Below are 19,016 nucleotides of genomic sequence, written 5' to 3'. Positions count from 1 at the left end.
TAATTTTATTAATTTGGGTCCTCTCTCTTCTTTTGGATTAGTTTGGCCAATGGTTTATTGATCTTATTGTTTTTTTTAAAAAAATAGCTTCTAGTTTCATTGATGTATTCTACTGTATCTCTAGTTTCTAACTCATTGATCTCTGCTCTAATCTTGATCATTTCCCTTCCTGTGTGTGGGGTTGGCTTAATTTGTTGTTGATTCTCCAGTTCTTTAAAGTGTAAGGAAAGCTGGTGTTCCAGATTTTTCAATTTTTTTCAGGGAGGCTTGGATGGCTATGTATTCCCCCCTATACAGCCTTTGCCGTCTCCCACAGGTTTTGGACCAAAGTGTCTTTATTCTCATTGGTTTCCATGAATTGTTTAAGCTCTTCTTTGATTTCCTGGTTAATCCAAACATTCTTTTTTTTTTTAAGATTTAATTTTTTTTATTTGACAGAGATAGAGAGAGAGCACAAATAGACAGAACAGCAGGCAGAGGGAGAGGGGGAAGCAGGCTCCATGCTGAGCAGGGAACCTGACACAGGGCTTGACCCCAGGACCCTGAGATCATGACCTGAGCCAAAGGCAGAGGCCTAACCCACTGAGTCACCCAGGCACCCCTAATGCAAACATTCTTAAGCAGGGTAGTCTTTAGCTTCCAAGTGTTTGAATTCCTTGCAAACTTCTTGTGGTTGAGTTCCAGTTTCAAAGCATCGTGATCTGAGAATATGCAGGGAATAATCTCAATCTTTTGATATCAGTTGAGCCCTGATGTGTGACCCAGTATGTGGTCTATTCTGGAGAAAGTTCCATGTGCACTCGAGAAGAATGACTATTCTGTTGTTTTAGGGTGGAATGTTCTGTATGTATCAGATGAAGTCCATCTGGTCCAATATGTCATTCAACGCTCTTGTTTTTTTATTGATTTTCTGCTTGGATGATCTGTTACTGAGAGCACCATGTTAAAAATCCCCTATTAATGTATTCATATCAATATGACTCTTTATCTTGATTGACAGCTGTCTTATGTAGTTGGCTGCTCCTGTACTGGGGGCACAAATATTTACAGTTGTTAGATCTTCTTGGTGGACAGACCCTTTAAGAATGATGTAGTGTCCTTCTTTATCTCTGACTACAGTCTTTAGTTTAAAACCTAATTTAACTGATATGAGAATCCCTACCCCAGCTTTCTTTTGAGGCCCATTGGCATGAAAGATGCTTCCCCATCCCTTCACTTTCAGTCTGGATGTATCCTTAGCTTCCAGATGAAGAACCAGCCCTTAATTTCACTTATCTTTCCTATTGTCTTTTAGTCTCTATTTCATATATATCCACTCTGATCTTTATTATTTCCTTCCTTCCACTACCTTTTGGATTTGTTGTCTTTTTTCTAGTTCCTCGGGCCTAAAGTTAAACTGAGATTTCTCTTCTTCCTTGAGATAGGCCTTTATTGCTATAAACTTCCCTTTGAGGACAACTTTTGCTATTCTCCCACTGATTTTTCATATTACTTTTTCATTTGTCTCTAAGTATCTTTTAAGTTCTCCTTTGATTTTGTCTAGGACTTAGTAGTTTTCAGTAAATAGTTTAATCTCTTTCTATTTGTCGTTTTTCCCATTTTCTTCTTGTAACTGATTTCAGTTTCACACCACTGTGGTCAGAAAAGATGCTTGATATAATCTGTCTTCTTGAATTTATTGAGACTTGTTTTGTGGTCTAACATGGGATCAGTCCTGGAGAATGCTCTATGAGCACTTGAGAAGAATGTGTATTTGGCTGTTTGGGGATATAGTGTTCTGTATGTATTTATTAAGTCCATCTGGTCTACTCTGCTAAGGCCAATGTTTCCTTATTAATTTTCTGTCTGGATGATCTATCCATTAATGTAAATGGGGTGTCAAAATTCCCTACTACTATTGTATTGCTGTCAATTTCCCCCTTCAAGCTTTTAACATTTGTTTTATATATTTTGGTGCTTCTCTGTTGGGTGCATATATATTTAGAAATGTTGTATCTTGGGACGCCTGGGTGGCTCAGTTGGTTGAGCAGCTGCCTTCGGCTCAGGTCATGATCCCAGCGTCCTGGGATCGAGTCCCACATCGGGCTCCTTGCTCAGCGGGGAGCCTGCTTCTCCCTCTGCCTCTGCCTGCCATTCTGTCTGCCTGTGCTCGCTCTCTCCCCCTCTCTGATAAATAAATAAAATCTTAAAAAAAAAAAAAGAAATGTTGTATCTTCTTGCTGGATTGACCTCTTTATTATTATATAGTTCCTCCTTGTCTATTGTTATAGTTTTTGTTTTAAAGTCTGTTTTGTCTGACATGATTAGAGTTATCCAGCTTTCTCTCCATTTCCAATTGCATAGAGTATCTTTTCCCATCCCTTCACTTTCTTTTTTTAATTTTATTTTTTAGTGTTCCAAGATTCATTGTTTATGTACCACACCCAGTGCTCCATGCAATATGTGCCCTCCTTAATACCCACCACCATGCTCACCCCATCCTCCCAATCCCCCCACTTCCCAACCCCTCAATTTGTTTCTCAGAGTCCACCTTCACTTTCTTTTTTTTTTTTTTAAGATTTTATTTATTTATTTGACAGAGAGAGATCACAAGTAGGCAGGCAGAGAGAGGAGAAGCAGGTTCCCTGCTGAGCAGAAAGCCCGATGGGGAACTCGATCTCAGGACCCTGAGATCATGACCTGAGCAAAAGGCAGAGGCTTAACCCAGTGAGCCACCCAGGCATCCCACACCTTCACTTACAATATGTATATGTGTCCTTGGTTTATTCAGGTTGCGTGAGTCTCCTGTAGGCAGTTTACAAATCATTTTTTCTTTTACTTTTTTAATTCACTCAGCCACTCTATGTCTATTTATTGAAGAATTTAGTCTATTTACATTTAAAGTAGTTATTACTAGGTATATACTTATTACCATCTTGTTCATTTTTCCCCCCCAGGCTGTTTTTGTACTTTCTCTCTGTTCCTGTCTTCTCTTTCTTCCTGTCTTCCCTTGTCATCTGATCACTTTCTTTAGCATTATGCTTAGATACTTTACTCATTTTCTTTTGTGTATTTACTGTAAGTTTTTGTTTTGTGGTTATCCTAAGATTCACATATATTATCCTACTTTATAATAGTCTAAGTTAATAGTAACCTAAATTTGAACACATCCCCAAAACTACATTCTTACTTCCACTATTTTACCTTTTTTGATGTCACTTTTTATATTGTTTTTATTTCATATATCCCTTAATTACTGTAGTTTTAGTTAATTTTACTACTTTTGTCATTTTGCCTTCTTGGTAGCTTTATAAGTCATTAATTTACTACCTTTACTATATATTTACATTTGACAGTGAGATTTTTACTTTTTTTCTTTTAAAGATTTTATGTACTTATTTGAGAGAGAGAGACTCTGAGCATGAGCAGTGGGGAGGGGCCAGGGAGAGGGACAATCCCAGGCTCAATCCCAGGACTCCAGGAACATAACCCGAGCTGAAGGCAGATGCTTAAATAACTGAGATACGCAGGAGCCCCATGACTTTTACTTTTGCATGCTTTGTTAATTACTGCCATTTCTTTTCAAAGCTTAAAAAAATCCCTTTTATATTTCTTATAAAACTGGTTTAGTAGTGCTGAACTCCTTCAGCTTTTGCTTGTCTAGAAAACTGTTACTCTCTCCTTCAAATCTGAATGATAACCATGGTAGGTCCAGAATCCTTAGTGGGAAGTTTTTTCCTTTCAGAACTTTGAAGATGTCATGCCACTCCCTTCTGACCTGCCATTTCTGAGAAATCTGCTGAAACCCTTATGGGCTCCCTTGTGTGTAACAATCTACTTTACTCTTGCTGCTTTTAAGATTTTCTCTTTAAATTTGACCTTTTAATTGTAATGGTCTTGGTGTAGCTGTCTTTGGGTTCTTAATTAGAACTCTTGGCTTCCTGGACCTGAATGTTTGTTTCCTTCCCTAGTTTAGAGAAATATGCAGTCATGAATTCTTCAAGTAAGTTTTCTGCCTCATTCTCTCTCTTGTCTCCTGCAATCCCTACATGAAAACGTAAGTCTGCTTGATGTTGTTCCAGAGGTCCCTCAAGTTATCTTTATTAATTATTTTTCTGGGGAACCCTGTCAGGACCCCTGTCACTCTTGAGAGCTTTTTCTTTATCTCCAGTCAATAAACTTCTATCACTTTACTAAAATAAAATAAAATAATTTTTCTTTCAGTTGCTGTGAGTGAGTTCCACTCCTGTCCCTCTACTTCACTGATCCATCCTTCTGTTTCACCCAGTCTGCTCTGGAACGTGTCTAGTGTACTCTCCCACTCGGTTATTGTATACTTCCACTCTGTGCCTTCTGTTCGGTACCTTATTATGTTTTTAATCTCTCCACTGAAGCTCTCACTATGTTCATTCTTTTTCTCCTGAGGTTGGTGAGCATCTTTATGACCAATACTTTGAATTCTTTATCAGGTGAGTTATTTATCTCCGTATCACTGTGATCTTCTTCTGATGTTTTGTCTTGTTCTTACATTTGAAACCTATTTGTATCCCCATTTTGCTTGACTCTCTTGTGTTTCTGTGCATTCAGTAAGATAGCAACCTCTCTCAGCCTGAATGCTCATTTTGTGAAGGTGATAATCCCTCTCATTCGAACTTCTCCTAGTTCTTGGTTGTCTCTCAAGCCTTTGTAGTGGTCTAAACTGCTTGGTTTATTCTTGATATGCCCCCATTGTTGAGGGTGTGCCAAGATCTGTGATCAGTGATCCAAGGGGAAGAATCTCATTTATCTCATTTACCATCTAATTTACCACCTAGTTATATATATATATCCTAGTCTCTCTGGCCTCTAAACCAGAGATCTGAAGGTGTCCTCTGAGTGACAACTGCAAAAATTGGGGCTCCATATGAGTGTATAACCTTCTTTCTGGGAAGTCTTGTTAACGTGTAGTGAGGCCAAAGGGGTACACAAGGACTGTGTCTCCCTGCTTATGGTTCCTGGGAGCACCTCCTTAGGCTCCAGATGTGTGGAGAACCTGGAGCCTGTCCCTCAGGCTGAAGCTCCAGGCTAAGTAAATGGGCACTTTTCTTAGGAAGACTGAGGCTGTGTCAGTCTGCTGTCTGTGCAGTGCCCTGGAGGTGGGATGGCCAAGAACTGGGAGGCAGCTGGACAGTGGAAGTGGCAGGGCACACTCGCTGGTCTCAGGAAGGTAGTGTGAAAATGTCTTGACTGCGTATGCCTGTGTGTTTCAGAAACACAATGGGAGAGTGCCTTGTAAGTGTGCACAGTGTGTGTGCTAAGAACGCTGTGGCCACTCCTGTTCAGCAGCTGCAGCCAGAGGTTAGCAGACTGTCCTAACTGCCCACGCCTCCAGCCTTTCACCAGGACGTGAGAGCACTCCATGACCACTTGTGCTTGCCCACTCCAGCCATAAAATCGGAGAACACTACAATCACCTGTACTCTCCGGCCTGAGCAAGAACTTCTCACCCCAATCCATCCCAGCAAAGTGGTGGGAAGATGCTGTGTCCAAGCTCGCCAATCTGCACTAGCAAGCTATGTAGACAGTGCAACTAAGGCATCCACATGCATCTCTGTTTCTGGAAAAAATCTCAACTGCCCCTCCAGCCAATGCCCTCTGACCAGCAAATGGATAGCTCTCACATATAGTCTAGGAAATTTCCAACTGCTGTTTGTTTGCTAGGTCTGGGGGCAAACTGGACTGCATGCAAACTCCAAGAGGGGAATCTCAGTTTCTTCTAGAACTTTAGGAGGCCCAGACATCAGCCCTGTTGGTTTTTCAAGCCAGACTTTCAAGGTGCTCCTCTTTCCAGTGCTCAAGTCCCAGAGATCAGGGTGCCGATGTGGAACACCAACCATCTTGTGAACATGGTGTGAATACCAACTTCAGGAGAAGCACATGTCTGTGGAGATCCCTTTTTATATCAATAAGTTGGGGGGTGGGTGTTATAAGACTCTGCCTCTATCTGTTTCAATGAGGTCCTTTTATCCCTTGCTGTGGAGAAGCAGTTCACCTAATTTTAAGATCTTTTCAAGAGAGAAATAATCCATATGGTGCTTTGAGTTTTGTAAGTCCATGGGAGGAAAAGAGTTCTGAATTTTCCTACACTATCACCTTTGACCCCTTTCACCTTAAGAGGCATTAGGATCATTGAATCTTTAAAGGGGTAATAAAATCCTTCATGAGATTATCTGGGCCTTGTTCTTTTTTTCTATTCATTTTATTGATTTTCTTCTTCAAAGTTTTTTACTGTATTTATGTTGAAGTTCAGCCTATGTGCTATCCATCGTATTCTCTTCAGGCTTTAAAATGTGTTTTTTTTTTTTTTAAACTTTCCTCTTTACATTGTATCCTCCTATTAAGTTGTAATCTGTTAGTTTGTTTTTTTCCTGGGTTTGTCTTCGATTTCCGAATCCTGAATCCTTTGTAGGTGTTAGCAGCTCTCACTGAAATCTTCCTTTCTACAGTAGGGAGGTCCCTCAAAAAGTTGAAAATGGAGCTACCCTACAACCCAGCAATTGTACTACTAGGGATTTACCCCAAAGACACAAATGCAGTGAGATCTGAAGGGACACCTGCACCCCAATGTTCACAGCAGCAATGTCCACAATAGCCAAACTATGGAAAGAGCCCAAATGTCCACCAACAAATGAATGTGAGATGTGTGTGTACACACACACACACACACACACACACACACACACACAAAATGGAAGACCACTCAGCCATCAAAAAAATTGAAATCTTGCCATTGGCAACAATGTGGGTGGAACTAGAGGGTATTATACTAAGTGAAATAAATCAATCAGAGAAAGATAATTACCATATGATCTCATTGATATGTGAGATTTAAGAAACAAAACAGGATCACAGGGGAAGAGAGAAAAAAATGAAACAAGACAAAATCAGAGGAGACAAACCATAAAAGGCTCTTAATCATAGGAAACAAACTGAGGGTTCCTGGAGGGAAAAGTGGTGGGGGATGGGGGAAATGGGTGATGGACATTAAGGAGGGCATGTGATGGGCATGGGCACTGGGTGTTATATGAAATTGATGAATCACTGAGTTCTACTTCTGAAACTAATAATACACTACATGTTGTTTTTAAATTGAAAAAAAAAAAGGCGGGGGGAAGGAAAAATCCTCCATTCCTCTCTCACTTCATTTCTGCTATTTCTTTCTGTCCTAATACATGCTGCTGTTTCTTCCCCATTCTACCATTTTCTTAAATTTTTAAGCTCATTTTGAACTACTGAGTTACAGTTTTCATCGGTTTGGGGACAGGTCTGTCTGTGAACTCCCAATGGCTGTAGGAATATTGTTTGGCTCCTACTCTCTCTTACCTTCTAACAACCTTGCATGGGATTTAACTGAGATAATGTTCTGTCACTTACTGTTTGGGATGAAGAAAGTCAGCCTCTACTTTCAAAGGGAGGGAAAAGCCAGAGGATCTTATTGTATTTTATTTTGTTTAACTTCAGAGCCATCAGATGCCATTACATGCACCCACAACTGGGATTCTGTTCCCAGTTTCTGCTGCTCTTTTCAGACGAAACGGTCATGCTCTGTAGGAAGCACTTTTTGGCAATCTAGGGGTTCTTTTATGCCTGGGGATGTTACTAGCCTGCTTGTTTCCCCTCCACTTCCTTTAGTCCAGACGCTGATATCATGCAGGTACTACTGACTGCATATTGTCCCTACAAGCTGATTATAATTGGGGGCTAGGGGAATACTCTGTTTTGAAGATGGTTTCTGTGGGTCTTTGGTTTTGCATTCTAATTGTTTTGATGCTATTTATAGCATTCAGCAAGGTTGAAGAACTCTATCATTGTCCCTACCATCATCCCCAAGCTATTTGTGAAATGTCATTCATCTAACAAGAGTCCTAAGAAAAATGTGAGGGTAAAAGAAACAGATAAAATTAATTAGTTGAGTTCAGAGAAGTATACCACTTACATCTGGCTTACTGACTGTGTTATAATATCCAGGAAGATATCTAAAACTTCTTTTGGAAGAGCAAATGCTTTTATCTTAATAGGAAAGTACTCTAGGAATTATCTGTTTAACCAAATTCAACCACTGGGATGTCATCTTGGTAATGACTAATTTCATAGTCCTCCTTTTGTATTATCTTTATAATTTCCAGGAAAAATGACATAATTCATGAGGCCACAATAAAAACACAAACAGGGATTCTGATATGTTCTGTCTTAAAAGTGAAACAAAAATAAGCAAAGGAACATCAGGAATTCAAAAGAGATTCATACACAAACAGAAAAACTTCAGATTCTAGTGTTTGAAAAAAGAGTAAGGTTCCTTTTTTACTACGTGTCAACTGGAACATGTTGAGATGCTAGGCTGCAGCAACGTCCTACCTCATCCGGAGCAGAGTCCTACTGATTTAAGTGCTATCCAGCCACGCTGACGTGATGCTACTCTAATTTTTCATTTCTCCCGTTTACATTATTGTTGACAGGTTTTTAAAAGGACACCTAATAGTTCCATTTGAGAAAAGTTCTCCCTTTTTTACACCCTCTTAAATGACTTTTCACATACTATGTAGTGTTGCCTTTTTAAACCTAACACTACATTAACACGTAAAAAATTGTTTTCACAGCTGTCATTTTAAAACAGTATTTCTTTTACTGAGTTCCTTTAAAGAGCACTAAGTAGCTGTCACAACAGGCAACCCAGTGGCCACATCGGAATTAATTATTAAAGCAACACCAAACAGATGAATGAGCCAGTGTCATATATGATCTCTATATATTCTACAAGTAATAACATTAATTCATGTTCAAAGCAGAGAATATAAATAAATTCAGAACCAGAGTTCTACCTTCATATTATAAGTGGTATCCAAAGGACCAAGAATTACAAGGACCCTGGAGATTTAACACACAAGGGTGGGGTGCCTGGGGGGTTCAGCAGGTTGAATTTCTGCCTTTAGCTGAGGTCATGAACTCAGGGTTCTGGGATTGAGTCCCGAGTCAGACTCTCTAATCAGTAGGGAGTCCGCTTAAGGATTCTCTCTCTTTCTCTGCCCCCTCCACCATCATATGCGTGCTCTAATATTTAAAAATAAATTCAAAAAATTTGTAACTCTATCCTTTTAAACAGTGTTTATTCATTGCTTATAAGGTCCAAAATAGGTGTTATTAATAGGTTGGCTACAGTACTACAAGAGATGCTTCAGGGGCCTATAGTTGCCCCCATTTAATGCTGAAATGCACAATTCACAATAAATAAACTACACTTCTGAGTATCTATGTACAAATAAGACCACAGCCATCATTATGAAGCATGAACCCGAGTATGAGCAAGAGGAAAAGAAACACCCTGGCCACTCTGTATACACACTATGGCAAAACGTAAGTGAAAGAATTAAACTATGAATGAATTGGAACAAGGCAAGCAAACTACAAAGAACATACTTAGAAGAAAGTTCACACGAAAGAAAGGACTTTCTATAAATTGCTTCTTGAGAAACTTGACAAAAATCTGAATTCTAAAACTCAAAAACAAGATGATTTTAAAAAAGAAACAGCTAAGTCTCTACACCTTAAAGATCTAGAGGATCAACAACAAATCAAACCAACTCCACACATAAGAAGAGAAATTATCAAGATTAGAGCTGAGATCAATGAGGGAGAAACCAGAGATACAGTAGAACGTATCAATGAAACTAGAAGCTGGTTTTTTGAAAGAATCAATAAGATCGATAAACCACTGGCTACACTAATCCAAAAGAAAAGAGAGAAAGCCCAAATTCATAAAATTATGAATGAAAGGGGAGAGATCACAACTAACACCAAGGAAGTAGAAACAATCATCAGAAGTTATTATCAACAGTTATATGCCAATAAGCTTAGCAACCTAGATGAAATGGATGCATTCCTGGAAAAATATAAACTACCAAAATTGAACCAGGAAGAAATCGACAACCTGAATAGACCGATATCTAATAATGAGATTGAATCAGCGATCAAAAACCTCCCAAAAAACAAGAGCCCAGGACCTGACAGATTCCCTGGGGAATTCTACCAAACCTTCCAAGAAGAAATAACACCTATTCTCCTGAAGCTGTTTCAAAAAATTGAAGCAGAAGGAAAACTTCCAGACTCTTTCTATGAAGCCAGCATTACCCTGATCCCCAAACCAGGCAAGGACCTTACCAAAAAGGAGAATTTCAGACCAATATCACTGATGAATATGGATGCTAAGATTCTCAACAAGATCCTAGCCAACAGGATCCAACAGCACATTAAAAAGATTATCCACCATGATCAGGTGGGATTCATCCCTGGGCTACAAGGATGGTTCAACATTCGCAAATCAATCAATGTGATACAACAAATTAATATGAGAAGAGAGAAGAACCACATGGTCCTCTCAATTGATGCAGAAAAAGCATCTGACAAAATCCAGCATCCATTCCTGATTAAAATGCTTGAAAGTCTAGGGATAGAGGGAACATTCCTGAACCTCATCAAATCTATCTATGAAAGACCCACAGCAAATATCATCCTCAATGGAGAAAAACTGAAAGCTTTTCCACTAAGGTCAGGAACACGGCAGGGATGTCCATTATCACCACTGCTATTCAACATAGTACTAGAAGTCCTAGCCTCAGCAATCAGACAACAAAAGGAAATTAAAGGCATCCAAATCGGCAAAGAAGAAGTCAAATTATCACTCTTCGCAGATGATATGATACTCTATGTGGAAAACCCAAAAGACTCCACTCCAAAACTGCTTGAACTTGTATAGGAATTCAGTAAAGTGTCAGGATATAAGATCAATGCACAGAAATCAGTTGCATTTCTCTACACCAACAACAAGACAGAAGAAAGAGAAATTAAGGAGTCAATCCCATTTACAATTGCACCCCAAACCATAAGATACCTAGGAATAAACCTAACCAAAGAGGCTAAGAATCTATACTCAGAAAACTATAAAGTACTCATGAAAGAAATTGAGGAAGACACAAAGAAATGGAAAAATGTACCATGCTCCTGGATCGGAAGAATAAATATTGTGAAAATGTCTATGCTACCTAAAGCAATCTAGACATTTAATGCAATTCCCATCAAAGTACCATCCATCTTTTTCAAAGAAATGGAACAAATAATTTTAAAATTTATATGGAACCAGAAAAGACCACGAATAGCCAAAGGGATATTGAAAAAGAAAGCCAAAGTTGGTGGCATCACAATTCCGGACTTCAAGCTTTATTACAAAGCTGTCATCATCAAGACAGCATGGTACTGACACAAAAACAGACACATAGATCAATGGAACAGAATAGAGAGCCCAGAAATAGACCCTCAACTCTAAGGTCAACTAATCTTTGACAAAGCAGGAAAGAATGTCCAATGGAAAAAAGACAGCCTCTTTAATAAATGGTGTTGGGAAAATTGGACAACCACGTGCAGAAAAATGAAATTGGACCATTTCCTTACACCACATACAAAAATAAACTCAAAATGGATGAAGGACCTCAATGTGAGAAAGGAATCCATCAAAAATCCTTTAGGAGAACACAGGCAGCAACCTCTTCGACCTCAGCCGCAGCAACATCTTCCTAGGAACATCGCCAAAGGCAAGGGAAGCAAAGGCAAAAATGAACTGTTGGGATTTCATCAAGATCAAAAGCTTTTGCACAGCAAAGGAAACAGTTAACAAAATCAAAAGACAACTGACAGAATGGGAGAAGATATTTGCAAACGACATATCAGATAAAGGACTAGTGTCCGAAATCTATAAAGAACTTAACAAACTCAACACCCAAAGAACAAATAATCCAATCAAGAAATGGGCAGAGGACATGAACAGACGTTTCTGCAAAGAAGACATCCAGATGGCCAACAGACACATGAAAAAGTGCTCCATATCACTTGGCATCAGGGAAATACAAATCAAAACCACAATGAGATATCACCTCACACCAGTCAGAATGGCTAAAATCAACAGGTCAGGAAATGACAGATGCTGGCGAGGATGCGGAGAAAGGGGAACCCTCCTACACTGTTGGTGGGAATGCAAGCTGGTGCAACCACTCTGGAAAACAGCATGGAGGTTCCTCAAAATGTTGAAAATAGAACTGCCCTATGACCCAGCAATTGCACTACTGGGAATTTACCCTAAAGATACAAACGTAGTGATCCAAAGGGGCACGTGCACCCGAATGTTTATAGCAGCAATGTCCACAATAGCCAAACTATGGAAAGAACCTAGATGTCCATCAACAGATGAATGGATAAAGAAGATGTGGTATATATACACAATGGAATACTATGCAGCCATCAAAAGAAACGAAATCTTGCCATTTGCGACAACATGGATGGAACTAGAGCATATCATGCTTAGCGAAATAAGCCAAGCGGAGAAAGACAACTATCATATGATCTCCCTGATATGAGGAAGTAGTGATGCAACATGGGGGCTTAAGTGGGTAGGAGAAGAATCCATGAAAAAGATGGGATAGGGAGGGAGACAAACCATAAGTGACTCTTAATCTCACGAAACAAACTGTGGGTTGCTGGGGGGAGGAGGGTTGGGAGAAGGGGAGTAGGGTTATGGACATTGGGGAGGGTATGTGCTTTTGGGTAAATTGGAAGGGGTGGTGAACCATGAGAGACTATGGACTCTGAAAAACAATCTGAGGGGTTTGAAGTGGTGGAGGGGTGGGAGGTTGGGGTACCAGGTGGTGGGTATTATAGAGGGCACGGCTTGCATGGAGCACTGGGTGTGGTGAAAAAATAATGAATACTGTTTTTCTGAAAATAAATAAATTGGAAAAAGAAAAAAAAAAGGAAAAAAAAAAAGATTGTTCTGTCAAGGCTGGGTCAGGACTATGGCTTGAGATAATTATTCTATGCTCCACACTACCACTATGGGTGCTTGCCCATCCTGGTCAGTCTTGAAACCATCTGTTCCTGCTCGTCGGGGATGTGACTTTGAATCCTGTTGGGTGTGCCGTATTTGCCTGGCCTCAGGGAGCCTTCATGCGTGCACATGATCTCCTCTCATAACCTGCCCTGCTGTCTTGGTCCCCCCAGACTCACAGCTCTACTTCCTCAATGCTCTGCCTGGTTTGTTCCATAAGCTCTGCCTAGAGTCCCACACCTTGTACCATAAGATGAGATCTCTCTCGGAGCAACAGCACAGGGCCATCACGGAATTCGTCTCACTTGTTTCCCGTCACTTTGGGATCGTTATACTTTCGTACCTGATAGCCAGGTCTTAAAAACCATTATTTCAGGTTTATTGTCTGCTTTCTGGTCATTTCAGGCAGGAAGATAATGTGGTTACTTTGTCTTCACTGGAACCATCAGTCTTCAGCTCTTCATGAAAAAGAAAGGCTGACTCAGCATTGAACCAAGAGTATACAGGGCAGAGCAAAGAGCCCCATGGAATCCACCCCTCCACCCCTGCCACCCAAGAAGCAGGACCATGGCCCTTATCAAGCAACTGGCAACAAACTGCGTGACCTAATTTTAGAACAAGTGAACAGTGACTGCAGTGTGCCTCAAATTCTCCATCATGTGTCTACTAGTTATTGTCTGCTTCTTACTACAGTGTTTGGGGTGTGTGTGTGTGTGTGTGTGTGTGTGTAAGGGGTGCAGAACACTTGTATCTTAAATTCATGACTCTTCAGAATGAAGCCCTGAGGAGCCTCATCTCTGTCTGAGCCTTGGGTAGATGGGATCCTGAATCTTGAGCCTAAGCCTAGTGCCCTACTGGGATGAGACTTCCTTGGGAGGAGGATCTGAATATATTTTTAATGTGAGAGAAGCCAGAGGGTAGAATATGGTGGATTAAAGGTGACCACACTACTCCCACCAAGAGTAAGAGTTAGGACCCTTCTTGTCCTAACAAGATGGCAGATGGGCTATGTGACAGCTGTGACAAACAAAATACAGCCAAATGAAGCTGTGCTGATTTCCAGTCCCAGGGCCTAAGACAGTGGCACCTTCTACCTCTTGTGTCTTGGAATCATCCTTTGGGACAGAAATCAGAAGCCTTATAGGAAGCCCAACTACACTAAATTGCTGGATGAGAAGAGGGTATCAGCAGCCTGTCCCAAGTTCTTCCAGTGATTCTAGTCCAGGCACCAGGCTTGGGAGCGAAGGACCACTTCGACTACTCGAGCTCCAGCACACACTGTACGAAGAGCAGAGGCCCTACACATACGGTCCCCAGTCATCTCCAGATGTCTGAGCCACTCCAGCTGAGGCCTCACAAATACCCTGTTTTTTTTTTTTAGTATATGTGCTGCCGAAGCGAGCACAATACCCTGAAACAGAGGCGAACCATCCCGCTAAGTCCTAATCCAATTCCTCACCTCTAAAACCACAAGATACAATAAAGTAGTTGTTATAAGTAACTGGAACAGGAGGAAAATCGGGAGTTGAATTTGCAAATCCTTCTTACAGATAACATACAGTAGAGGTCAACTTGATATTTAGATATAGAATTCTAGAGCTCACTGAAGAGGTCCAAACTGAAGATGTAAATTTGGGAGATATTTTACTTGCCCTGTTCCACTTTTCCTTTCTCCATAGAACTTATCACTTCTGACGGTTTCTGGATAATTTATTTAGCATATCTAATGTTTACTGTCTATCTTCCCTGACACGATGTAAACTCCTCAAAGAAGGAATTTCTGTTTTATTTATTAATGTATTACTTGTATGCAGGACAGTAACTGGCATACAGAAAACAAATATTTGTTGGATAAATGAACTAACCTAAAAATGGTGTCTAAGACCATTTTAATGATGGCATTACCTTGAGAGAGAGACGGTGTATAGAGAAAAGAATTGAGGATGGGCATTTCCACACTTAGCGGCTGAGAAAATGAAGATGAACCAGTGAAGAAGGCTGGTAGGAGGCCACCAGTCAGGAAGCAGGAGAAATAAGAGACAGTGCTCTAGAAACAAGGAGGTGCCTCAAGTGCATCAGCGTTGCTGACAGACCCAGGGGAACACAGAGCAGTCATCACATGATCTGCACGTAGGGAAGATTCACGGAGGATGTCTTAGTAGAATGGGGAGGAGGAAGTCTAACTGAGAACAGGAGGAGAATGGAAGGAGAAGACACAGATATCATTGAAATGAATTCTGCTGTTGAGTGGAGAAGAAATATGGCTAGGGGGGATATGATGCCATAGTTTGTGGTTGTAAAATATTTTTTTATTTTAAAAGGAATAATCTTCCAGAGAGGGAATAGTCTAATAACACAGGGAGAGTAGGGCCAACTGAGTAGGTGTGAAGGAATGAAATCCAGAACATAAATGAGTGGACCAGACCTAGATAAGAACAACAAAATAATTTATGTTGCCCGAGGAAAAGTAGAGTACACAGGCACAGATGCAGGTATGTGGAGAGATGTGGTTGGAAATCTCTTTGATGTGGTTCTGTTTTCTCAGTAAAATAGGAAGCAAAGTCCCCCACTCAGCCAGGAGATGTGAAACAGTCCCTCAGCACTGCACTCCGCTACATTTGGCACATACCCTGCATTAGGACTTCTCATGCTTTGGGGGAAATACCTGGTAGTGCAATGCTGGGTCATAGGGTAGCTCTGTTTTCAACTTTTTAAAAAAAGTTCGTTTATTTATTTGACAGAGACAGTGAAAGAGAGAACACAAGCAGGGGAGTGGGAGAAGCAGCAGCAGGCTCCCCGCTGAGCAGGGAGCCTGATGTGGGGCTCGATCCCAGGACCCTGAGACCATGACCTGAGCTGAAGGCAAATGCTTAATGACTGAGCCACCCAGGCGCCCCTATTTTCAACTTCCTGAAGAACCTCCATACTGTTCTCCGGAGTGGTTGCACCAGCTTGCATTCCTACCAACAGTGTAAGAGGCTCCCCTTTGTCCATATCCTCACCAGCATCTATTGTTTCCGGACTTGTTAATTTTAGCCATTTTGACTGGTGTGAGGTGGTATCTCTCTGTGGTTTTGATTTGTATTTCCCTGATGCCAAGTGATGTGGGCATTTTTTCATGTGTCTGTTGGCCATTTGGATGTCTTCTTTGGAGAAGCGCCTGTTCTTGTCTTCTGCCCATTTCCTGATCGGATTATTTGTTCTTTGGGTGTTGAGTTTGGTAAGTTCTTTATAGATTTTGGATACTCGCCCTTTATCTGATATATCATTTGCAAATATTTCCTCCCATTCTGCCCATTGTCTTTTGATTTTGTCGACACTTTCCTTTGCTATGTAGAAGCTCTTTATCTTGATGAAGTCGCAGAAGTTCATTTTCCCTTTTGTTTCCCTTGCCTTTGGAGACATGTTTTTGTTTTTTTTTTTAAGATTTTATTTATTTATTTGACAGAGATCACAAGTAGGCAGAGAGGCAGGCAGAGAGAGGAGGAAGCAGGCTCCCTGCTGAGCAGAGAGCCCGATGTGGGGGTCAATCCCAGGACCCTGAGATCATGACTTGAGCCAAAGGCAGAGGCTTAACCCACTGAGTTACCCAGGTGCCCCTGGAAACATGTTTTGAAAGAAGTTGCTGCAGCTGAGGTCGAAAAAGTTGCTGTCTGTGTTTTCCTCATGGATTTTGATGGATTCCTGTCTCACATTGAGGTCTTTCATTCATTTGGAGTCTGTTTTTGTGTGTGGTATAAGGAAATGGTCCAGTTTCATTTTTCTGCATGTGGCTATCCAATTTTCCCAACCCCACTTGTTGAAGACTGCCTTTCTTCCACTGGATGTTCTTTTTTGCTTTGTCAAAGATTAGTTAGCCATACAAATGTAGTGATAGAAGAGGCACATGAACCCCAATGTTTAAAGCAGCAATGTCCACAGTAGCCAAACTACGGAAAGACCCCGATGTCCATAGGCAGATGAATGGATAAAGAAGATGTGGTACATATACGATGGAATACTATGCAGCCATCCAAAGAAACGAGATCTTGCCATTTTCAACGATGTAGATGGAACTAGAGGGTATTATACACTGAGCGAAATAAGTCAGACAAAGACAATTTTCTTACGATCTCACTGATACGTGGAATTTAAAAACTGAGGGTTTTAGAAGAGAGCGGGGTGGAGAGATGGGTGAGCCCGGTGATGGGTATTAAGGAGAATGCAGATTACATGAAGCACTGGGTGTTTTACACAAACAATGAATCATGGAACACTGTATGAAAAACTGTATGGTGACTAACATAATAAAAAAAAATTAAAGAATCATGAAGTTTGTTTCTTTTAAATAAAAAAAAAAGAAAAGAAACAATAGGATCATAGGGGAAGAGAGGAAAAATTGAAACAAGACAAACCAGAGAGGAAAACAAACTATAAGAGACTCTTAATCTCAGAAAATAAACTAACGATTGCTGGGAGATGGGGGGTAGGGAGAGTGTAGTTGGGTTATGGACATTGGGGAGGGTATGTGCTTTGGTAAGTGCTGTGAACCCTAACTTCTCTTGTGCTGACATTATTTATGTATGTTTCTCCTTCTCCACTAGACTATACCATAAAGGAGGGGAAGTACTTATCATTCCTGCGCTACCAGCACAAAACAAAGTGCCTTGCAAACAACTGTTAACTCACAGATTAAATAAATAAACGTGATACATTCCTCTAAGGCCCTGCAGTAAAGCTCAAGAATCTGGAAACAGCAGTAAAGACAACACTATTAACTATCTATTTGATAATTATAATTAAATTCAACTTGCAAATATTGAGAAATGGAAACCATTAAACTTCAACTTACACGTGAAATTTTAAAACTACAGTTGGGACATAAACATTTTTTAACACACCCAGGAAAGAGCCTGATGCCAACATTGAAAAGACCCGCAGAGAGTTAGCATTTACTCCGCACTATGCACCACACTGATTCTAGGTCATCAACATTTCATGACCAGATGTCAACGGTCAGCTCCAAAACCCAGGATCTTTGAAAACCAGTCACAACAGAAATATCTTCCATATTAAAAAAAATAGGCGCACTCTTCCAGCATGGTCATATTTTATGAGTACATGGCTTCCTCCTGACGCCAAGTATGAGAACAAAGGAAAAATGAAGCAGCTCAGATCAAGTGCAGGGCAACAGACAGGGCTCCGGACATTTAGAATACTCTCGTTACTTACGATTTTGTAATAATACAACCCCAAAGCGACGGCTTGGCTTACATTTTTAACTTTCAAAACCCAAACAATTGTGTTATTTGGAACAATTACCTTTTAAAATTCCCCAAATTCAAAGACACTATTTAAAAATCCAGAAATAAAAACAAATCATGAACACATTATGCTTCACTGAATTCTTTATTATTCCTGGGACATTCTTTTTCTTTTAATAAAACAGAAAAGCCGTGACGACTGGTAGAAGAGCAAGAGCCTTTCTATAAGATGCTGTGAAAAGAAATTGCAATTACTGCCGAATACGCCAATTTGGTTTAAAATATTCAAGAGAATTCAGACAATAGTCTTCACAACCTTGAAGTAGACCCACTACCCTCTGAACCAACGATCTGCTACAACTCCCAGATAATTGTTCAGAAAAGTCTTTCCACGTCTTCGACTGCACAGTTCAGAACACAAGACGTAGCAGGTACAGAAAAGGAACGTGGGCGGGGCCCCCTGCCCAGTCACTACAGTGCAGTCTGCGGGACAAGGCAGGCAGGAAACACGACCCAGTGATGCGTGGGTGTCTGAGACCCAGAGTGTGACTTTTTCTCCTCTGGCCGTAAGGTCAGTAGTGTAGTTAGAGACAATGGAAATAAAACTGAAAGGAATCTGAAGAAGAAATTTAAAAAATGAAAGGTATGACTCAACATTTTTTACTTTTGGTGAAGTCGAATGGTTTCCACCACTGAGCAAACTGCAGGGCTTTCTTCCTCTGATCCTCAAAGCTTTCCCGGATCCCTTTCCTCCAGAGTCTTGGTTCTATATCCAGCATCCCACCAATGATTTCCTTGTAAAGAAGGAGAAAATACAGACGCAGGTCTGAAAACAGAAGGAAACTATTTCTGTTTATTCTGCTACTAAACAGTAGTTCTCTGTGAGG

At 40.6% G+C, this 19,016-nt stretch overlaps 1 protein-coding gene across 2 annotated transcripts in view; it reads right to left on the bottom strand.

The window, feature by feature from the left end:
- CWF19L2 (CWF19 like cell cycle control factor 2) overlaps positions 1–19,016 on the bottom strand; it is a 156,322-nt gene that overhangs the window by 7,206 nt on the left and 130,100 nt on the right. Inside the window, exon 18 of one of the 2 annotated variants that reach the window (XM_044257726.1) lies at positions 18,256–18,923. The exons of the other annotated variant lie outside the window; for it this stretch is intronic. Coding sequence (XP_044113661.1) covers positions 18,780–18,923 — 144 coding nt within the window. The 3' untranslated portion in view covers positions 18,256–18,779. Of the gene's footprint in view, positions 1–18,255; positions 18,924–19,016 lie in introns of those variants that run through there. 2 annotated transcript variants of the gene reach the window in all.

The sequence above is a fragment of the Neovison vison genome, chromosome 7 (genome assembly GCF_020171115.1).
Source record: "Neovison vison isolate M4711 chromosome 7, ASM_NN_V1, whole genome shotgun sequence".
NCBI classification, from domain to species: Eukaryota; Metazoa; Chordata; class Mammalia; order Carnivora; family Mustelidae; genus Neogale; species Neogale vison.
Note: the sequence above shows the minus strand (reverse complement) of the source record. Positions and strands in the feature narration are given on the sequence as shown.